This window comes from Notolepis coatsorum (assembly GCF_963971535.1).
Source record: "Notolepis coatsorum genome assembly, chromosome: 4".
Classification (NCBI taxonomy): domain Eukaryota; kingdom Metazoa; phylum Chordata; class Actinopteri; order Aulopiformes; family Paralepididae; genus Notolepis; species Notolepis coatsorum.
Window position 1 is genome coordinate 91,012,355 of NC_140168.1, and position 20,477 is coordinate 91,032,831.

General features: G+C 46.2%; 1 protein-coding gene across 1 annotated transcript in view; it reads left to right on the forward strand.

The window, feature by feature from the left end:
• Nucleotides 1-14,947, forward strand: part of LOC311226609 (uncharacterized protein) — a gene marked incomplete at its 3' end in the record, with an annotated part of 103,509 nt that extends 88,562 nt beyond the window's left edge. Inside the window, exons 16-17 of the mRNA XM_084312028.1 lie at nucleotides 12,590-12,692; nucleotides 14,878-14,947. Of these exons, the coding sequence (XP_084168154.1) occupies nucleotides 12,590-12,692; nucleotides 14,878-14,947 (173 nt within the window). The remainder of the gene's footprint in view (nucleotides 1-12,589; nucleotides 12,693-14,877) is intronic.
• Between the last annotated feature and the right edge of the window lie 5,530 nt (nucleotides 14,948-20,477).

Sequence of the window (20,477 nt, forward strand, 5' to 3'; positions counted from 1 at the left end):
TGTGTTGTGAAGGGCCAGATTAACACTGAGAATCTACATTTATTGTTTTATATAACTTGTATATTATTTATATATATAAGCTATATCCCTTTAAACCTCTGTTTGAATCATAGCATTATTTGCTTTCCTCATTGGATAACGCCCTTGACGTTGGCGGCGCCAAGAATCGCGCCCCTCAGACAAGTTCAAAGACGAGTCTGGACAAGTTGAGACATGCCTGGGGCAGCGCATTGATTCCGAACAAGAGCTTCGGTTGCGCCCTAGAAAGCCCTCTAAGTATATATATTGTGGAAGGCGAAAACAGTAGCAGTTCGTCCGAAGTAATGCAACAGCAGTAGTTGAACCTAACGTATTGAGCAGTTCGTCATTACAGTTAACGCAGTAACGTTAACCCAGTTCGTCTAGTAGCAGAGTCAAGTTCGACCTAACCTAACGTGAAGTAAAGAGCTCGTCATTTAGTGTGAATCGTATTACAGCAGTTCGTTCGGTGTGCAGCATTAACAAGCAGTTTGTTCGTTTAGTAACTAGCGTGAACCTTAGCAAGAGTGTGTGGACTTAACGTAATTAGTATCCGAACACGAGGTGAACCTAGCAGCAGAACTATTGGACATGTGAGCATTGGAACCTACCGCGGTGATATCGTAGAACCATTATTGGTGGATTATAGTGACTTGTGGAAACGTAGTACCGTGGAGAAGAGCATTGTAACTGAGGGGTACAATTCCCTGACTGTATTGATGGTAAGTATGGTATCATTAAACCACTACCGCTGTATGTACTTTAACTACTGGCCACACAGTACATGATATAGATATGATGAACACTTTCCCACCTGATGAAACCAAGTCCACACAAATGTATAAATCGAATATTTAATATATAGCAAAGGGTATATACAACGTTCACTTAATGACATTTATGATTTGAATGCACTTGTAAGGCAAATGAGTATTCGTAGGCAAATCAACATTGAATGTCCAATCTCTGGTTACGCAGGAAGCAAGTATACAACCTGGTTCTTTAGGGAACTATAGCGATGGTACAACACTTACCAGTGTTGGCTGTTATCCATGGTATAATCAAAGCACCCAAAGCAAGTAGATAATCCAAGCCGTGTAGGGCTCGCCGTCGTCCGGGTAAGGTAATCCAATGTGCAGGTCCACTCGTCCTAGCCCAGAACTCCTCGGATGAAAGCACCACACGTGGTCTGCCCAGCCTGGTTAAGACTCTAGATAACGCGAGGAAACGATGGAGGTACTGCTCACTTTATAACTCTAACCGAACGATGCACCATACTTAATAGACTATTATTAACTTAATAGAAATACGTCCCACTCGACGGTATAGTGCCAAACTATGACAATTCAACTATTAATCCACACGATGTCTCAATGCCATTCTGAGGCCAAGTTGACCATACTGCACCACACGTGTATCGTGGGTGAGGCTTAACGTCTTGCCACTAGGTTGGAGGGTAAAGAATTAAGGGCTAAGGGACTAAAAAGAAATTCTACTTTACTTGCGCCATATATATATGCGCTGTGAACAAATAGTACCATTCGTATTTCGCCAGACGTATTCCTACGCGGAACCGGGGCTAGTAACGACATGTTCGTCGGCACGATTGAACTTTAACCAAGGGGCTTGGCTGCTGGCGCCAGGTTCTTGTCCAATGAGAGAATGAAACTATTATGGGCTGTTAGTAGACTAAAGGGATATTCAGTGTATATGTACAAGGAATATACAAGGGATATCAAACGATATACAAATACTATTAAATATATATCCATAAATAAATATATATATTCGGTTTAATCTGATCCTTCACAACAGCCGCCCCCTAATTAGTCCCACCTAATTAGCTAAGCAGAGACAGATTAACCGCACTGTCTACCACTCAAGGTCCGCTGTAAGGGTCAGTCAACTCACAAAGTCATGGGGTCATGGTCGTCATCGATAGTGTCTGGGAGTCTGGGCAGTTCTATTAGCCTCGCCACGGGTCGTGTGTAAGTTCGCCCTTGGACGAGCACCTCAGCTGCTCGGACCTTGCCATCGGCACCGGTGATCACTTTGCTTACGCGGCCAGCCGGCCACATAGCTCTGGGTAGTGACTGGTCGATAATCATGACGACTGTTCCTTCTGTCAAATTGTCTCTCTCTTTTACCCACTTCTGGCGGGTCTGTAGAGACGGTAGGTAGTGGAGTAGAAAGCTGTTCCAAAACTTGTCAGCTAGTACTTGACTGTACCTCCACATTCTTCGGCCGTTCGCTTCTTCAGGCCTGTACATTGTCTGGGGTAGCGCGGGGTCCAGCCGCCCCATCAAGAGTGTGTTGGGGGTGACTGGGTCGACATCTGCTATATCACTGGAGACGTAGCCGAGGGGCTTGGAGTTCAATACTCCCTCGATCTCCGTGAGGACTGTCATTAGGACTTCTTCCGCCACAGTCTGGGCCCCAAGCACGGCGTACAGGGCTGTCTTTATAGAACGTACTTCTCGTTCCCAGGTTCCACCGAAGTGGGGTGCGTTCGGGGGATTAAACTGGAAGTCAATCTGGGATGGAGCGAGGTGGGTCTTAAGTTCTGGGCCCATAGCTTGGAAGCTCTCTCTCAGCTCTCTTTCTCCGCCTTTGAAGTTTGTCCCGTGATCAGACAACAATGTAGACGGTTTTCCTTTCCGTGATGTGAATCTTCGGAAGGCCATAAGGAATGAGTCTGTGCTCATGGTTGGAAGGAGTTCGATATGTATCGCTCTGGTGGTCATGCATTTGAATACAATACCCCACCGCTTCTCGGTTCCTCTTCCTTTCTTTATATACAACGGGCCAAAACAGTCCATGCCTGTGGAGTGGAATGGCTTGTCGCCGAGTCGGAGGCGACAGGGAGGTAGGTCAGCCATCCGGGGTATGCTGGGCTGCGCGCGCCACTTTCGGCAGTCTAGACAGGTTCGCTGGAAGCGTTGCACCGCTTCTCTTCCTTGAAGTATCCAATAGCGACGTCTGATCTCCGCGAAGACTCTCTCGGCTCCTGCGTGGTGCACATCCTCGTCGTATTTCTTTATGATCAGCTCTGTGACCTTGTGTCGGCTGTTCAAGACTATCGGGTACTTAACGTCATCCGGTAGATCGGGGGCTCTCCGCAGACGACCACCCACTCTGATGAGATTATGGGCGTCGCTCTCGGGTGCCAGGTGGAGCAATCTGCTGTCTGATGGGACGGGCTTTCCTCCCTGTAGACAGTCTAGCTCGTCGGGGAACGAGTCTCTCTGGGCTCGTTGTAGTAGAAGAAGTTCTGCTTCTTCGTAGTCAGCTGCTGAAATGTCGGCAGTGGGCTGAATCTCTGGGTGGTGCCGCAGAAATGTCTTTAGTTGCGCACTCTGTAGGGTGAGGCAATCATCTATGTTGGGGTCTGTGGAGGCGACTGTGCTCAGTCCACAGAACATAGGTTTCTTGTTCTCAGCCTCCTCTTTACTCGCTTCCCGTGGGGTGGGCGTAGGCCACTCTTCTTCCGGGAGCTTGAGGAACTCTGGTCCGTCACTGTAGATGTTGCGACGGGTGAGGTCATCTAGGGACATTCCCCGGGTGATGACGTCAGCTGGGTTGTGTTTGGTGTCCACATACCGCCAGCTCGCTGCTTCTGTTAACTCTTGAATCTCTGTGACTCTGACTCCCACGAAGACCTTGTATCTGCATGAATCAGACTTGATCCATGTGAGTACTGTCGTGGAATCTGACCACAAGATTGTTCTGTGCACCGGAATGGTGAGTTCACGTTGGATTAACGTGGCTAGATGCGCTCCTGCTAGGGCTGCACAGAGCTCTAGACGCGGGATAGATTGTTGCTTTCGTGGGGCTATTCTTGAGCGAGCCAGGATGAAAGCAGTGTGTATCTCTCCTCCCTTCTCTTGGGCACGCAAGTAGGCCACCGATCCATAGGCTACTTCGGAGGCGTCACTGAAGACGTGTAGATCCATCTTGCATGTCTCTGGCCTCACTGTGGGTGGGAAGTAGCTGCGGCGTATATTGACGCCTGGGAGTGAGCGGAGTTCCGTCTCCCACTCTCTCCATGTGGAGGCAAGGGGTGCGGGTATTGGGTCGTCCCAGCCCTGGTCCTTGTCCCATAGTGCTCGTACAATCATCTTTGCCCTGGTGGTGTAAGGTAGAATACATCCCAACGGGTCATATTGTCTGGCGAGTGTTCTGTACACACTCCGTCTGGTGGTCGGTATCGCCGTCGACCTTCCCTGCTCCGTGGTCAGGGGTTTGTGTCTATAGTGGAGCGAGTCTGTTTTGAAGCGCCAGACTAGTCCTAGTGTCATTTCTTGGGCTTCTCCTGGGATTGTCGCCATCCAGGTCTCGCTGCTGGCAGCCTTGTCCGCGGGGGAGAGGCTGCGCAATACGTGCGGGTCGCTGCTGGCCCACTGCCTGAGATCAAAGCCGCCTTTGATCAGGGAGGCGCGGAGCAGCGCACGGCGTCGCCAGTCAATCTTCTTTACGTGTCCCGCTGTGATTAGCTTCTCAATCTCAGCGCGGTACACACTCTCTGGAGCGGGGTCTTTGGCTAGGCGCCGCTCTGTGTTCAATAGATACCGCTCCGTAGCTTCTTTCGTGGCGTGAAAGGTGGGCATTCCCTCTCGCCTCAGGAGTGGAGTTGCGTATCTCATCACTCCGCCGACTGTGACTCTCTTTGTCCCTTGCTCGAGGAGGTTTATGGCGTAAATGTCTTCTTTAGAACGAATGTCTTTCTTTTCGTTTTTAAAGGGCATTGTCTCTAGTGTCCATAGCCTCTCGACATGCTGCAGGAGAGTGGTGTCTTCTTCTGTCACTCTGGAGTGGAGGCAGCTAGTGGCTGCTGTTCGGTTAAGAGATTTAGCGAGGGGGCCTTGTAGTGTCCATCCTAGGCGGGTCTCGACTGCTGCAGGACAGCCTCTGGGTCCTGTATGGACCCGGTCTATCAGGACTATGAGGTCTGCATGGTCGGAGCCTATCAGCAGGGTCGGGGTGGCGCCGTCTATGAGCGGGATAGGTAGTTGACGCAGGTGCACATATTTATCCATCAGCTTGGCGATGGGGTAGGTGTACTGTGATAGTCCTATTTCTTGGCTGGTGAAAGCATTTGTAATCCTATACCGTCGCTCTGGCTGCCCGCTTGCTGCGATAGTGAAGGAGACATTCTCGCCTTTTATCGTCTTTAAATCTCTTCTTATTGTCCGAATCGTCATTTGGTTCTCGCTCCCCCGCAGTCCCAGCTGGGCCGCAGCGGACGCGAGCAGAAGGGTCTTCTCTGACCCGTCATCAAGGACGGCGTAAGTGTCCATGACTTTATCTTGGTAGCTCAATGTTACACGGACTACCTTTAAGAGCACTTGGGCGCCGCTGCTGCTGGCGGGGTCAATGTACATGACACTTGCCTTGGTGCTGCTCGATGGTGCAGGTGCAGGCTTTCTTCTGTTACTGTCGTGTAGGACATCTAGGTGGGCTCCGTCACACCGACTGCACCTCTTCTTTAGGCGGCACTCGGCTGCCATGTGACTGCGCGCACATCGGTAACAGCGCCTGTTGGACTTTATCCATTGACTCACTTCTTCTGCATTCATCTTTGTGAACAGGTCACATTGTGACAGCCAGTGTTCCTTCTCGCAGTACGGGCACACCATCTTCCACTTCTCTTTTCTCGAGGGGGTACTGTGGTTCTTACTGCTCGGTACTGATTCTGATTGGTGCATGACAGTCACCGATCTTCTTCCATCGTTTATTCTCCTAGGTCCCTCTCTGGAGCTTGGTGTGCTCCGCACGAACGTATCCAGTCGTAGGCTGCTGACTTCTCTCGCCAGGAAGTCGGCTAGATCGAGGAGGGATGGTTCGGGACCGTTAGGATCACGGTGGTCTCTCTGCCGCCTAAAGCGCTCTTGTCTGGCGGGTGGCAGCTTCTCTAAAATCCTCTCGACGTTAGAGTTGGCGTATAGCTCGTGCATACCCTTTTCTCGTTGCGCTCCCAGCATCCCTACCAGGGACTGCACTTTTATAGACAGGTCGTCTAATGAGCGATTGTCTGTTGCTGGGGGTAGGCGGTCAATATGCCTTATCTCTTGGATTACGTAATCCCATATACGTCCATATCTCTGGTCCAGCGCTGCTAGAGCCGCGGTGTATGGGGTCGTAGAGGTGGCATAGGCTAGCGCTATATTGTGCGCTCGGGGTACTTTCAGGTGCTTCAGTAATATTGCATACTTGTGGCGTTCATCAGCGACATCCACCATCATTGTCTCTAAGCACATCCGGAGCTCCGTGTACTGTGCTCGATTCTCATAGGTGAAGTCTGGAAACGTCGGTGTACCAATGTATGACGCCGTGGATGGCTGATACATCGGCGAGCGTTGGGGGAGAGGCCTCCTAGGCGAGTCTCCTCTTGCGCCTCTCTGTGGGCTGGTACCGGCAGGGTACCATGGCCCGCTGGTCCAGGTGCTATTCCTCGGGGCTGGTCGTGCGTCATGCTCACCCGTGAATAGAGTCGGGGGTCTGTAGCGCAGCGCCGCGGGGGTATAGCCTGGGCTGTACTGGACCTCCTGGTCCGGTGGAGTACTGTGCTGTCGTCGGGCTTGGTTCTCCTCCTCTCCCTCTTCTTCTTCTATCAGGTCCTCTAGATCCTGTAGTCGTTTATTTAGCTTCTCCGCAGTGTATGCTGCTCCTTCCTTGTAGCTGGGTCTCGCTTGGACCGGTCGGGGAAGGGGGTCTGCGGGGGGTATAGGCTTGGTCTGTTGGTCAAGTTCAGGGTCGCTTGCTCGGTTAGGAGATGCTGCCCTTGACTGTTGTCTCGACGAGTTCCTTGAACCCCTGGCGGAGGGAGAGGGTGTTGCCTTGGTGATCAGCTGCTCCATTAGCTGCGCTTGTAGTCTGTCGCGCTCGGCTTCGCGCTTGATGAAAGCGATGTCGCGCTCTGCTTCTCTTTGGGCACCGGCAGCGGCACGCTGGGTGTCTGCTCGGTCTCTTGCCATATTCTCTTCCGTCTGAAGGCGTCTCATCTCCAGGCGTATGCGCTCTTCTTCGCTCCGTTGCTGTGTCTGGAGTCGATCGCGTTCACCCTGAAGTCGATCGCGTTCACCCTGGAGTCGATCGCGTTCGGTAGAGGCTGTCAGGCTGACGAGGAACGCCTGTGATAGCATCCTCTCCGCTTCGCTGGGAGAAGACGGTTGTAGAGGTGAGCCGCTCCTGGCTGTACTCGTCGGGGAGTCCTGGAGCTCTATTTCCTCGGCGCTCTCCTCATCTTGTTCCGTGCAGAGTTCTCTCTCTGTAGGGTTGTCTTCCTCCCGGGGCTGGTCGGGGACTACTTCTTCGGTATTGGCGGGGGGTAAAGGCATGTCAGCTCCCTCCTGGTCCCCACCGTGAGCTTGGTCAGTTACATTAGAACCCACTAGGGCCTCTGTGGTCGGGGTAACCTGGTCGTTAAGGTCAGACATAATTTTACTTTCTACTTTTACCGCGTTTACCGTTTGTAGAAGGCTAGGTAGTTGACTGACAGCGTAATCCTCTAAGTACTGAGGTGTCTGTCGTCTGCGCCGCGGGCGTTCTACGTTAGGAGGACCGTTTCGTGGAGTGTTCATCATAGGCCATTTCAATATTAATAACACTATATTAATATTACACTAGTTACCATCCGGCTCGAAGGACCAATTGTAACTGAGGGGTACAATTCCCTGACTGTATTGATAAGTATGGTATCATTAAACCACTACCGCTTTATGTACTTTAACTACTGGCCACACAGTACATGATATAGATATGATGAACACTTTCCCACCTGATGAAACCAAGTCCACACAAATGTATAAATCGAATATTTAATATATAGCAAAGGGTATATACAACGTTCACTTAATGACATTTATGATTTGAATGCACTTGTAAGGCAAATGAGTATTCGTAGGCAAATCAACATTGAATGTCCAATCTCTGGTTACGCAGGAAGCAAGTATACAACCTGGTTCTTTAGGGAACTATAGCGATGGTACTTAAATGATTATAGCTGGATACACTAAAGGGGGTCCCGCTGGTTGTAAGTCAGTAGGGGGGGGGGGTTAGGAGAGCCGCTGGCGATATCCCATCTGGCCAACGATTTCTTGGGAGAATTCAGAGTGCTGAACACGGTGCCCACAGAACCTTGGTCCACAGATGAATACAGCTGGGCCCTCTTGTAGACGGTAGCTGCCGGTCCACAACGAAGAGACGTGAGGCGACCTCACTCGGGTTAGAGCGCCGTCTCACCTGGACTCCTCTCGGGGGTAGTTCCAACACTTACCAGTGTTGGCTGTTATCCATGGTATAATCAAAGCACCCAAAGCAAGTAGATAATCCAAGCCGTGTAGGGCTCGCCGTCGTCCGGGTAAGGTAATCCAATGTGCAGGTCCACTCGTCCTAGCCCAGAACTCCTCGGATGAAAGCACCACACGTGGTCTGCCCAGCCTGGTTAAGACTCTAGATAACACGAGGAAACGATGGAGGTACTGCTCACTTTATAACTCTAACCGAACGATGCACCATACTTAATAGACTATTATTAACTTAATAGAAATACGTCCCACTCGACGGTATAGTGCCAAACTATGACAATTCAACTATTAATCCACACGATGTCTCAATGCCATTCTGAGGCCAAGTTGACCATACTGCACCACACGTGTATCGTGGGTGAGGCTTAACGTCTTGCCACTAGGTTGGAGGGTAAAGAATTAAGGGCTAAGGGACTAAAAAGAAATTCTACTTTACTTGCGCCATATATATATGCGCTGTGAACAAATAGTACCATTCGTATTTCGCCAGACGTATTCCTACGCGGAACCGGGGCTAGTAACAACATGTTCGTCGGCACGATTGAACTTGAACCAAGGGGCTTGGCTGCTGGCGCCAGGTTCTTGTCCAATGAGAGAATGAAACTATTATGGGCTGTTAGTAGACTAAAGGGATATTCAGTGTATATGTACAAGGAATATACAAGGGATATCAAACGATATACAAATACTATTAAATATATATCCATAAATAAATATATATATTCGGTTTAATCTGATCCTTCACAACAAGCATCGTTAATACCATTGTCGTTTGGATTTAACTACCCTGAAGATTTGTATCGGGCTAGCTTCGGGGACGAAGCTGGCTGGCTATCATCATTGCTATCGGGCATTGGATTACAGCTATTACCCTGCTACCGAGCACTTGGATTATAAAGACCGGATCCGTATGAGAACCCCTTTTCTTCAAGTGACCAGCCTGAGTATCCGTCTATTCTTCATTCCTCTGGAGCTTACAACTCTGTGGGAGGAAATCACCAGTCTCCAGCTATACCCTCGTTTTGCCCCACTATATTGCCATCTCACGCCATGCGGCGTCCGGTCTAGTATACTTAGCCTAGGAATTATTCATTCCCACTGACTTTGCTACTCTTGACTTTCTAATATCATTCGCCATAAAAGAGCGACTAGTAATTATCCTTTGTATATCTGCTGTTGCTAATAAATACTGTAAATGATATCTCTTTGTCACCGTGCCGTATATTGAGTGTCTGCCATATTAACTGTACTGTCTGGCAAGTAATAATAATAATATGTAGTAGTGGTTTAATCTATCACAATCTTTAATACAGTCAGGGTTTTGTAACCCCTCAGTTACAGTATGATCAATAGAGAGCACTACTCCAACATGTTCCTTGAGAATACTGCTGTTAGCTGTACAGACCGTCCACACCGAGCTAAAGTCATCTACTGTCTAAAATTCTATTGATCGGCCAAAAAGCGAAAAGGGAAGTGCTGTGTGAAAACCTGGGGAGTCTGTCATCCTATGTAAAGACTGAGGTTACAAGCCTAGGTGTCATCTTGGACTCAGACCTGACCTTTAAGTCTCATATTAATAAGGCCATGAAAACGTCATTCTTCCACCTAAGAAACATAGCGAAAGTAAGACCTTTCGTAAATAAAAAGGATGCAGAGACACTGATTCATGCTTTTGTCTCAAGCCGGCTTGACTATTGTAATGCATGTTCACTGGTCTTCCCAAAGCAACCATTGGGAAGCTTCAGCTTATCCAAAACTCTGCAGCTCGATTACTAACTCGTACAAAGAGAAGAGAACATATCACTCCAGTCCTAGCCACTCTGCACTGGCTTCCAATAACTAATAGAATTGATTTTAATGTCCTTTTCCTGACATATAAAGCTCTTAATGAGCAAGGCCCAAAATACATAGCAAATTCCCTAGTTAGTTATCTGCCCTCAAGAACGCTACGGTCATCCACTACAGGTTTATTAGACACACCCAGAAACCAAAAGAGGATCGGAAGTATGGCATTTGCCAACTATGCCCCAAAACTATGGAACACACTACCAACACATCAGGAACGCCAGCTCCATACAAATTTTTTAAGGAAAATTAAAAACGTACCTATACAGTCTAGCTTACAAATAGTGTACCATGCCTTAGGGAAAGCGAGTATCTTATTGAAATGTTTTTATTATTATGTTTTTATTTTATTTTTATTTTATGTATTGATCTTTTACTGAAATGTTATTTTACTGTGCTTTGCCTATTGCCGTACTTTTATTACTGTTGTCTTATTAATGTGATGCTTTATTTTTAGTACCCGGAGCTGCTAACTGGCTAACGTTATGAGAGCTAACGTTGCTACCTACTGTACCCGGAGCTGCTAACTGGCTAACGTTATGAGAGCTAACGTTGCTACCTACTGTACCCGGAGCTGCTAACTGGCTAACGTTATGAGAGCTAACGTTGCTACCTACTGTACCCAGCGCTGCTAACTGGCTAACGTTATGAGAGCTAACGTTGCTACCTACTGTACCCAGCGCTGCTAACTGGCTAACGTTATGAGAGCTAACGTTGCTACCTACTGTACCCGGCGCTGCTAACTGGCTAGCGTTATGAGAGCTAACGTTGCTACCTCTTTTATCTTTTACTGAAATGTTATTTTACTGTGCTTTGCCTATTGCCGTACTTTTATTACCGTTGTCTTATTAATGTGATGCTTTATATATGCGTATGTTTGTGTACAGCACTTTGAGCTACATGACATGTATGAAAGGTGCTTTATAAATACTTACTTACTTACTTACTTACTTACTTACTTACTTACTTACTTACTTACTTACTTACTTACTTACTTACTTACTTACTTACTTACTTACTTACTTACTTACTTACTTACTTACTTACTTACTGTAACAGCTTGTTCTGTGTGTCTGTCAGACTGCAAATGGTCATTCTGCTGTTAACTGTACAAGTCCATGCAGGGCCGTTTCTTGCCATAATGCGGACTGTGCGGTTGCATAGGGCCCCCAAAGCCACCAGGGGGCCCCCTAAACTGGCATAATTAATTTTTTTTAATAATATCATCATTTCGTTTTTTTATTCACTCAATACACTGTATATATATATATATACTGTAGGGATATAACAAATCATCAGCTTAAAAAATTTAACCGATAGGCTACTGCTTATGACCGCAAGTGGGCATTTCTGTTAGGGATTAGTGTTGGCGGAGGACCCAAACGCAGAACAGGACGAGGAGAAGGCAATAGGCAACAGCGAGACACTGAGCCAGGGGTGAATGTCAAAAGTATAATGCTTTACTTGAGCACAAATAAAACCCTAACAAACGAGACAAACTTTACACGAAAACAAAGAATGGTGGAACAAACAAATTAACACTAGGAAACTTACTAGGAACACAGGAGAAAAGAACATGAACAAGGACGTGGAACAGCAAACAGTTTGGACACCAAAACACAAGCAAACACTAGTAGGGAACTCCAACAATGAACCGACAAAGGGAGGCTGGCAAACGAGGCACATGAGACACACCTGAGAGGCAAAGCAGAACAAACACACAGGGGTACAGGACAAAAGATAACACAAGGCCAAACACACTGGGGAAACACTAAAAGACAATACACTTAACAAAACCACGGGAGCACAAAGGGTAACATGACAGAAAGTACATTAAACACTAAGGACTGATTTAAAAGGAAGTGGGTGATCAAGAGTAGAGGTAGTAGCGACGGAAGTCCACAGGATGGCAGTAGTACAGAGTGAGGAGCTGGGAAAAGTTTGTCCAAAGGTGGGGGCTGTTGAGGACAGAAAGGAGGGGAGGGTCCTAGGACAGATGGACCCTTATAGTTTCTTTATTAAAAAAAAGAAAACATAAGAAGCTTACTGACAAAAATGTAGTTGCATTTTCAAACTTTATTTAACTTTAACTTTATCATAAATAGTTTCATTTAAATTTCAATATTGTAAGTCAGAAACTTAAGGGAAATGCAGTATCCGTCTCATTCATGTGCATTTTGGGAGATGTTATAATACAGATTCTGTCAATGAAAAGAGTTTCTTGATGTAGATTGATGCATTTAAATGTTAAATGCATGCCCACCTTAAAGGGTTTGGAGTCCATAGAACCATAGTTTCACAAAATAGGGGCCCCCAAACAACATTTAGCATAGGGCCCCCAAAAAGCTAGAAACGGCCCTGAGTCCACACCGAGCTAAAGTCATCTACTGTAACAGCTTGTTCTCCTGTGTGTCTGTCAGACTGCAAGTGGTCATACTGCGGCGACGGCTACCGACACCAGGGCATGGAGGAGTGTGATGGAAAGGACTTCGGTTACCAGACCTGTAAATCATACCTCCCAGGGTACAGTCACTCACCACACACAGACACACACACACACACACACACACACACACACACACACACATGCTCACACACTTTTGCAAAATCTCATATTATGAGTGTCTGGCTGTCATGATCCAGCTTCAAGCCATAACAAAGAGTGGGAAGAATAAGGTTAATAAAACAAGATAATATTATTCTGGGGGACGACGACACGTGTGTGTGTTTTGTATGTGTTTGTGATTACTGGAGTTACTGTGATCATCAATTGGAGAATACAATTTACCCAGCTTTTGTTTTTAAGAATGCATCACTGTCAACAATATCAACAATCCCAGGGGATTACTAACTAAAGGAACACTTGACTTGACTTTAGGAGGTGCATTAATCTGCAGTATTATAGGTCTGATTGATGTTTTTGTGTGTGTCTCTCTCTCTCTCCCCCCTCCCTCTGTGACGGATCGTATTGGTCTGCGTTGTGTTGTTGTTAAATGCTTATGTCCCGAGGGGGAGTCATGTCCCGAGGGGGAGTCGAACAGGGGAGCTCCCGCGCCGCGGGCGACGACATAGGCCGCTGCACTAAGAAGTGAATCCACTCCTATGTACCGTACCTATGCGTCTATTAACCCTGTTATGAGGAAGTGAGTTTAACTTACCAGCCCGTAATGCCACAGTCACTTGTCAACACCCCTGTTTCTGTGACTGTGGATATACTCACGGGCTTCCCTGTTACACTCACCTCCCTAAACTCACGCCCCTCAGGACATCCGGGTCACGGCACCACTGTGACGGATCGTATTGGTCTGCGTTGTGTTGTTGTTAAATGCTTATGTCCCAAGGGGGAATCGAACAGGGGAGCTCCCGCGCCGCGGGCGACGACATAGGCCGCTGCACTAAGAAGTGAATCCACTCCTATGTACCGTACCTATGCGTCTATTAACCCTGTTATGAGGAAGTGAGTTTAACTTACCAGCCCGTAATGCCACAGTCACTTGTCAACACCCCTGTTTCTGTGACTGTGGATATACTCACGGGCTTCCCCGTTACACTCACCTCCCTAAACTCACGCCCCTCAGGACATCCGGGTCACGGCACCACTGTGACGGATCGTATTGGTCTGCGTTGTGTTGTTGTTAAATGCTTATGCCCCGAGGGGGAGTCGAACAGGGGAGCTCCCGCGCCGCGGGCGACGACATAGGCCGCTGCACTAAGAAGTGAATCCACTCCTATGTACCGTACCTATGCGTCTATTAACCCTGTTATTTTTTTTTTTTTTTTTTGGTCTTTTTCCCCCTCCATTTTCCTCCGATTTTCTCCCATCCCAATGTTAGTCGTATGCCAATTCCCAGTCCCTTCCTGGTCGCTGCGCTTTACCCCCCACAGTCAGATCATTTGGGAGAGTGGAGGCTACCACGTGCTTCCTCCGACACACGTCCAGCCAATCACCGCTTCTTTTCACCTGGCAGCGCGGATTCTCATTGAGAGGGCGTAGCGTGTGGGAGGACCACACTATCCCCCTCACGTCCAATCCGCGCTTAGCAGGCGCCCCGACCGAACTGTAGGAGTCGCTGTTTACAACGACCCGGACCCACCCCGCCAGCTTCTCCCACCCTCTGATACAGCCAATTGTATCAGTGCAGACGGCCAGCCAAGCTGGTGACAACCCCGGAGCTGTGAGCTGGATTCGAACAGGCGAACCAAGCTCACAGCTCCGGGGCTGGTGACGAACGCAATCTCCGCTCGACCACCTAACCGCCCTTATTAACCCTGTTATGAGGAAGTGAGTTTAACTTACCAGCCCGTAATGCCACAGTCACTTGTCAACACCCCTGTTTCTGTGACTGTGGATATACTCACGGGCTTCCCCGTTACACCTCCCTATCTCTCCCCCCCCCCCCTCTCTCTCTATCCCCTCACTCTCTCTCTCCCCCTCCCTCACTCTCTCCTTCCCCCCTCACTCCCTATCTCCCCCCCTCTCTCTCTTCCCCCCCTCTCCCTCTCCCCCCCTCTCTCTCTTCCCCCTTCTCCCTCTCTCTCCCCCTCCCTCTCCCTCTCTCTCTCCCTCTCTCTCTCCCTCCCTCCCTCTCTCTCTCTCTCTCTCTCCCCCTCCCTCTCACTCTCTCTCTCCCCCTCCCTCTCTCTCTCCCTCCCTCCCTCTCTCTCTCTCCCTCTCTTTCCTTCCCTCTCTCTCCCCCCTCCCCCACAGCTCCTTCGGGCAGCTCAGATGCACCGACTCCTGCCTTATCGACTCCACGGGCTGCAAGTACTTCACTTGAACCAGAACCAACACCGCCACCTGCTGGCTGGATCTGTATTTTACTCTCTCCTGCTTTAGGGGTTGTGCTGACGCTCTTCCCCACAAACAGAACACCGACTGACTGGAAGGACACTTGGATGTGGAGGCTCCTGTGTGTTTGCTGAGCTATGAAAAAGTCTCAGGAGTCCATTTAAAAAAAATGGCAGACCCCTGCAGAGTTAAGATTCCTTTACCGGCCTCAGGAAAGTGGGTTTATGCTGTTGAACTGTGCCGTCGTCCGTAGTAGCGCTGTGTTACGGGAAGCTGGTGGCCGTGGGAGATGCGATGTGTCTTTGAGCTACGAGCGTATAGTAGTGTGTAATTAATATTAATTATGTAGGTGCCATGTCAATGACTTGCTGACTGTTATGTTACTGCTGCTGTTACTGCAGAAATAAGCTATGTGTTCCGTACTACTCTTCTTGCAGAGTGAACTTTAAAGAAAAATGCATTTCCAAAGAGGTAATAATATTTAGTTTGCAAATCAGGGTTGTGTAAGTATTTATTTATATTTATGTGGGATGTATGATCAACTATATGATAATATATATAATATATGTATTAAATGGCTCCAAGTTTGTCGTGTGCTATTGCATGTGAATTATATGATGTTGTTGGTGTGCAGCAGATTGCTTTCAATTGTATATAATTGCAATGGTTTTACCGTGTAGTGTGTAGGACAATAGTGTGGATAAAATCTCATTTATAGGACGGGACTAAGTTAAATGAATGTCTTATCGATAGCAATATATTATTATACAAGCGACCTTGGGTCTTCTGAAAGGCGCTATATAAAATGAAGTTATTATTGTTATTATTATTACAAATCAATTACAATAAGCTGTGATCTTTGCACATGGAAAAATAAGAAATGCTCTTTGTTCCATTTCTTCCATTTAAAGGGACAACAGAATTGTTTCAGTAGAATGCATTAGGTAATCTGTCTGTATTGGTCAGTTGTCTGATTAGTTAATAAATGTTACAACTTAATAATTCCACTTCTGCTTCTGGTGATGATTCTTCACATGTTATTACGCCCCCCTGGCCATTTAGTTAACCCTTTCACTACCACACTACAAAAGGTTAACCCGTTCACTACCACACTACAGACGTCGTTAACCTTCTGTAGTGTGGTTGTGAAAGGGACGGGTTATATAACCCGTTGTCGTGTGGCAGTGAAAGGGTTAACCTTATGTATTGTCACAGTGAAAGGGTTAACCCTTTGGTAGTGTGGTAGTGAAAGGGTTAATATGTGTGACCCCCCCATCCACTGCTAAAGTCACAAATCAGAAGAATCCCTGGAATTTGTGAGGTCACCTCAAGTTCAAGTTTCTTTATTAGTTGTCATACAGAAGTACAGAATACTTTTATACAAAATGCTTCTTTCTATTACGCTCCAGAGACTGTGCTAGACAAAAATAGATAAGTATAAAATAGAAGTCACGTACGTCGACACAAGTGTTCAATGTACTGTGGTATAATATATTGTCATCATGTAAATATACTCCCCTCCCCTGTGTCCCCCTTTACCTGTGCCCCCCCCCCCCCCCCCCCCCATCTGACCTATCAAATGGGACCACACCCCCCCCCTGTTACCTATATAGATCTCCTCCCGAGATCTATCCAGGTCTTTTACCTGGGTCATTTCAGCTGATCACCTGGGGGGAAGCCCTCAGCCATTCTCTCTATGTAATTCTATCTGTTTGGTTAATAAACCCTTGTTATTATCCAAGCCTCGGTTGACTGAGAACATTCTTCATCAGGATATCTACAAATATCCCACAATTGGCGTCTACGAACTTGTGACGGACTTCTTGCGTCCTACCGGCGTGCTGTATCGTTTCAGCTATACAGAGAAAAGTGAGTATAATAGATGGTCGACCAAAAATGTATGGCAAGGAATTAAAACCTTCCCGCTTTTCTCTGTGCCAGGTGAATATTACAGAATGTTGTCAAATATTGAGATCATGGCTGAGTAAGAATAATGTGCATTAATATATCTGATCTGTATTGAGAATCGTTACCAGGGCGCGCATGCACCTGGGTCCTTATCAGGCGGTTCTGAGAGGATGGGTTATATGTGCTATTCCCAAAAGTTTAGGCACAAAGGTTGAAGTGCTATTCCTGGTCGAGTCGGAGCCGACCAAAAGCTAAGGCACACAGTAAGGTTGTCGGATTGCTAACCCAAGTCTAATTCAGACTAAAATATAGGCAACAAGGCAAGAAACGTGGGCTTATTAGATGTGATATCCTTGAAAACGCTACTCTGTTAAAAACGTTCTGTGATTCCTTTGCAAAGAGGCGGGAAGTTAGGACCGAGAAGCTGATGGAATCATAATTAGAAATTACCAGAGTAGCGTCATAATATTCATTGTTTCAACCTCAAACTAAGCCCACAATCTCTTCCATTCCTGAAAACGATGTATTTTGGATTAAATTAACCAATTGATCAATACAGATAGCGGGAAGATGATCACGCGATGTCCTAGTAGTACATGATTACGCGATGTCCCGGGAGTACGTGAATGTACATTAAACGGGACATCAGTCGCGGAAAGTACATTAAACAGGACATTAGTCGCGAGTAAAAGAGACCGAGAGTATGATTAAACGGTATATATAATCTAATATATCGCTGGTAAATTTCGAAGTCAGGTTCGGTCGTTATGACTTTAATAACGATGTATAGGTATATCAAGGGATAAATGCCTTGTCGCAGCAGATGGCTGGTCGACTAAACGAACAAGCGATCCAATACAGTCAGATATACACACACGTTAACTTATATGTATTATTGTTGTTTTGTCTGTTTAAAGTCTTGTTTGTATGTGCACAATATGCCGACTGATATCGCGCCGAGCATTGAGAGACTAATACCGTTATACAGAGAATAACATTGAGGTGCAACTCACGGGACAAACTAGGATAGTAATTTCCGGAATCAACAAAACCGGCCCACGGGAACGACCATTTGGGGAAGTATAGTTTTATCGTTTCAGTTTGTTTACGTTTCACATATGCACAGGCGCGTTCATTCGGTAACAAAACGCTGGTTTAGGAATTCCAGGCTATTGAGAGCTTGTGGGAAAAATACTGTATGAATTGCAAAGCGTTATTTCCGAGGCGAATGAGAACGCACGAACGTCGCTTGGAGCGATGACGTCACGCTATGCGCGCCGTGAAGTTATGATTTTATATGAAACTATCCATAAGCGAACGTAAAGTTTAATGTGCCCAATGCCAAGGGTGCGTAAAATCCACGTGTAGTATATGTTTTATTTGTATATGTATGTGCGCGCTGCTATTGGGAAATGTTGAGTTGCGGTGGCGAGATGCAGAAGAGTGTTTCCAGAGTTGCATTATCCCAGACCACCGGAGAAACGAACCGAACATTGCATTGACGACACGTAACGGATCCAACGTCAACTCAACACAACAGCTTTCCCCGGTGAGTATGAAAATCATAAATATAGATGCTTTGATTGATTGATTGAAAACTTTATTAACAGATTGCAGAATGGGTACAATACAGCACAGCTCAATACACAATTGTTAAGGGGATGCAGACCAGAGAAAGACTTCGTCTTGTTTACATCAGGGTCCCCCATTTTCAATTCATCAGGACATATTATGACATACATGACATACAGATAGTCAGTAGGCTACTGCTACATCTATACATTTATGACATACCAGATTTGCAAATTCAGTACTGTTTGTGATACAAAAAGAGTCAAGAAAAGGGAGTAACTGTACATACACAACTATCATCTCAGTTACAGTAAAATTACAACTATCTCAGATCACTTGAGTTTATGTTGCTTTAATTTACACAGTATAAGTCACATAAAGCTAATTACAATGTCTGTTTCAGAATTATAATACATCTGTGGGCGTATTGGTCAGTATGGTTTCCAGTATATGGCAGTACAGGAATTGTAGTCCACATAAACAGCGTTAGATTAGACTTTATAAGCTTTTAATGTTGAAAACTTGGGCACAAACAACATAGATTATGTTTAAAAGTAAGATGTTTAGGTTATATTCACTTGAGTTAATGTGTTTATCTAAAGAACCAATGAAAGATAACTAGCCCTTTCCATTGTAAGACATTTTTAAACATGATTCAAAATGTGTGGTTCCACATTCATATGATGCTTGTGTACATATGCGATATGATTGATAAATGATAACACTATCATTACATCCTAGGATGGGATGGATGAGAACTAACTGATGTTTTGTTAAGCTCACAGACAATCAACAAAGAACCCACTCAAATGGTCTTAGGAGTGGAAAATTAACATGTGTTTTTATTTTCAGTCAGGCTCTGAGGCGAGATGCAGAGACCTACACCCAAAATTGTATCACAAAAGACTGAAACTCCAACAATTTGCATGTCAACCGAAGAAAGTGGAGCTGAGAGACAATCGATTGACCATTTAAAACAAATCTGCATCCAAACACCCACATGTAAATTTTATTTTACAGAAACAAAGCTACTCAGAGTGGGCACTTGAAACCCAAGGGGTATGGCATGAGTGAGACAAAGCAATGCAAATGCCTGCACTCTGACCACACGCTTGGTGGACTCACCTGACAATAGATAACAGGGAACCACAGAATGAAATGTTTTAAAAAACAAACATCCCCCCTTCATTGGTACCTGATGATTGCAGTCAGGAAATTACTCTATTTTTTCCACTAACTAATAACATGCATGACTCTTCTTTTAACAAACTAATACATTTCTATGACTGCAAATATCAAACCACCAGGGGGGCACAATGATTATCAACATTTACATTTACATTGGTCATTTAGCTGACACTTTTATCCAAAGCGACTCACAGGTTCTGTGCGACAGGACATCAGGCAGGGCACAACTCTATCAGCTGAATAACAATGTTCATCAGAGTGTTGAGTGCTACAGTGTAGGTTAGTTTTATTAGGACGAGTGCATGACAGTAAGGTTAGTTAGGGTTAGATGACAAAACGAATGATTGTTTTTCATGCAAAATTAACTGGCTGTCTAGGTTTTATGTTTTTTTCCTATGCTATGATGAGCCACACTGAGATGTGAAGAACAACCGAGAAGTCATGGCGAGGTAAGTATCTTGAAGAAGCACACCATCGTACGCGGCCTGAGGTAAGGTCAACTTCAATTTGAAATCACAGATTATAAAGATAAAAAGAAATGTTTCTGATTCCATGCAAATATCGGATCCAAACGATATCAAATGCATGATGGTATTATACAATGAATTAAATTAACCCCAAAAATTAATTTCCTCGTTAGCAGAAAGGCGTTGAATCATTTATGTGAGGAGGTTTTCTAAGACAATTGTTATCATCCTCAGATCACAAATTGGTGAGAGGACAGGACGAGTGAGACAACGCGTGATCTAAACCACGAACGACGGCGAGACCAGGCAAGGAGGAACACAACCCAGAGACCAGGGCGACCCACGACAGCATAGGACCACCAGGGACGCCGCCAAGGAGCTGTG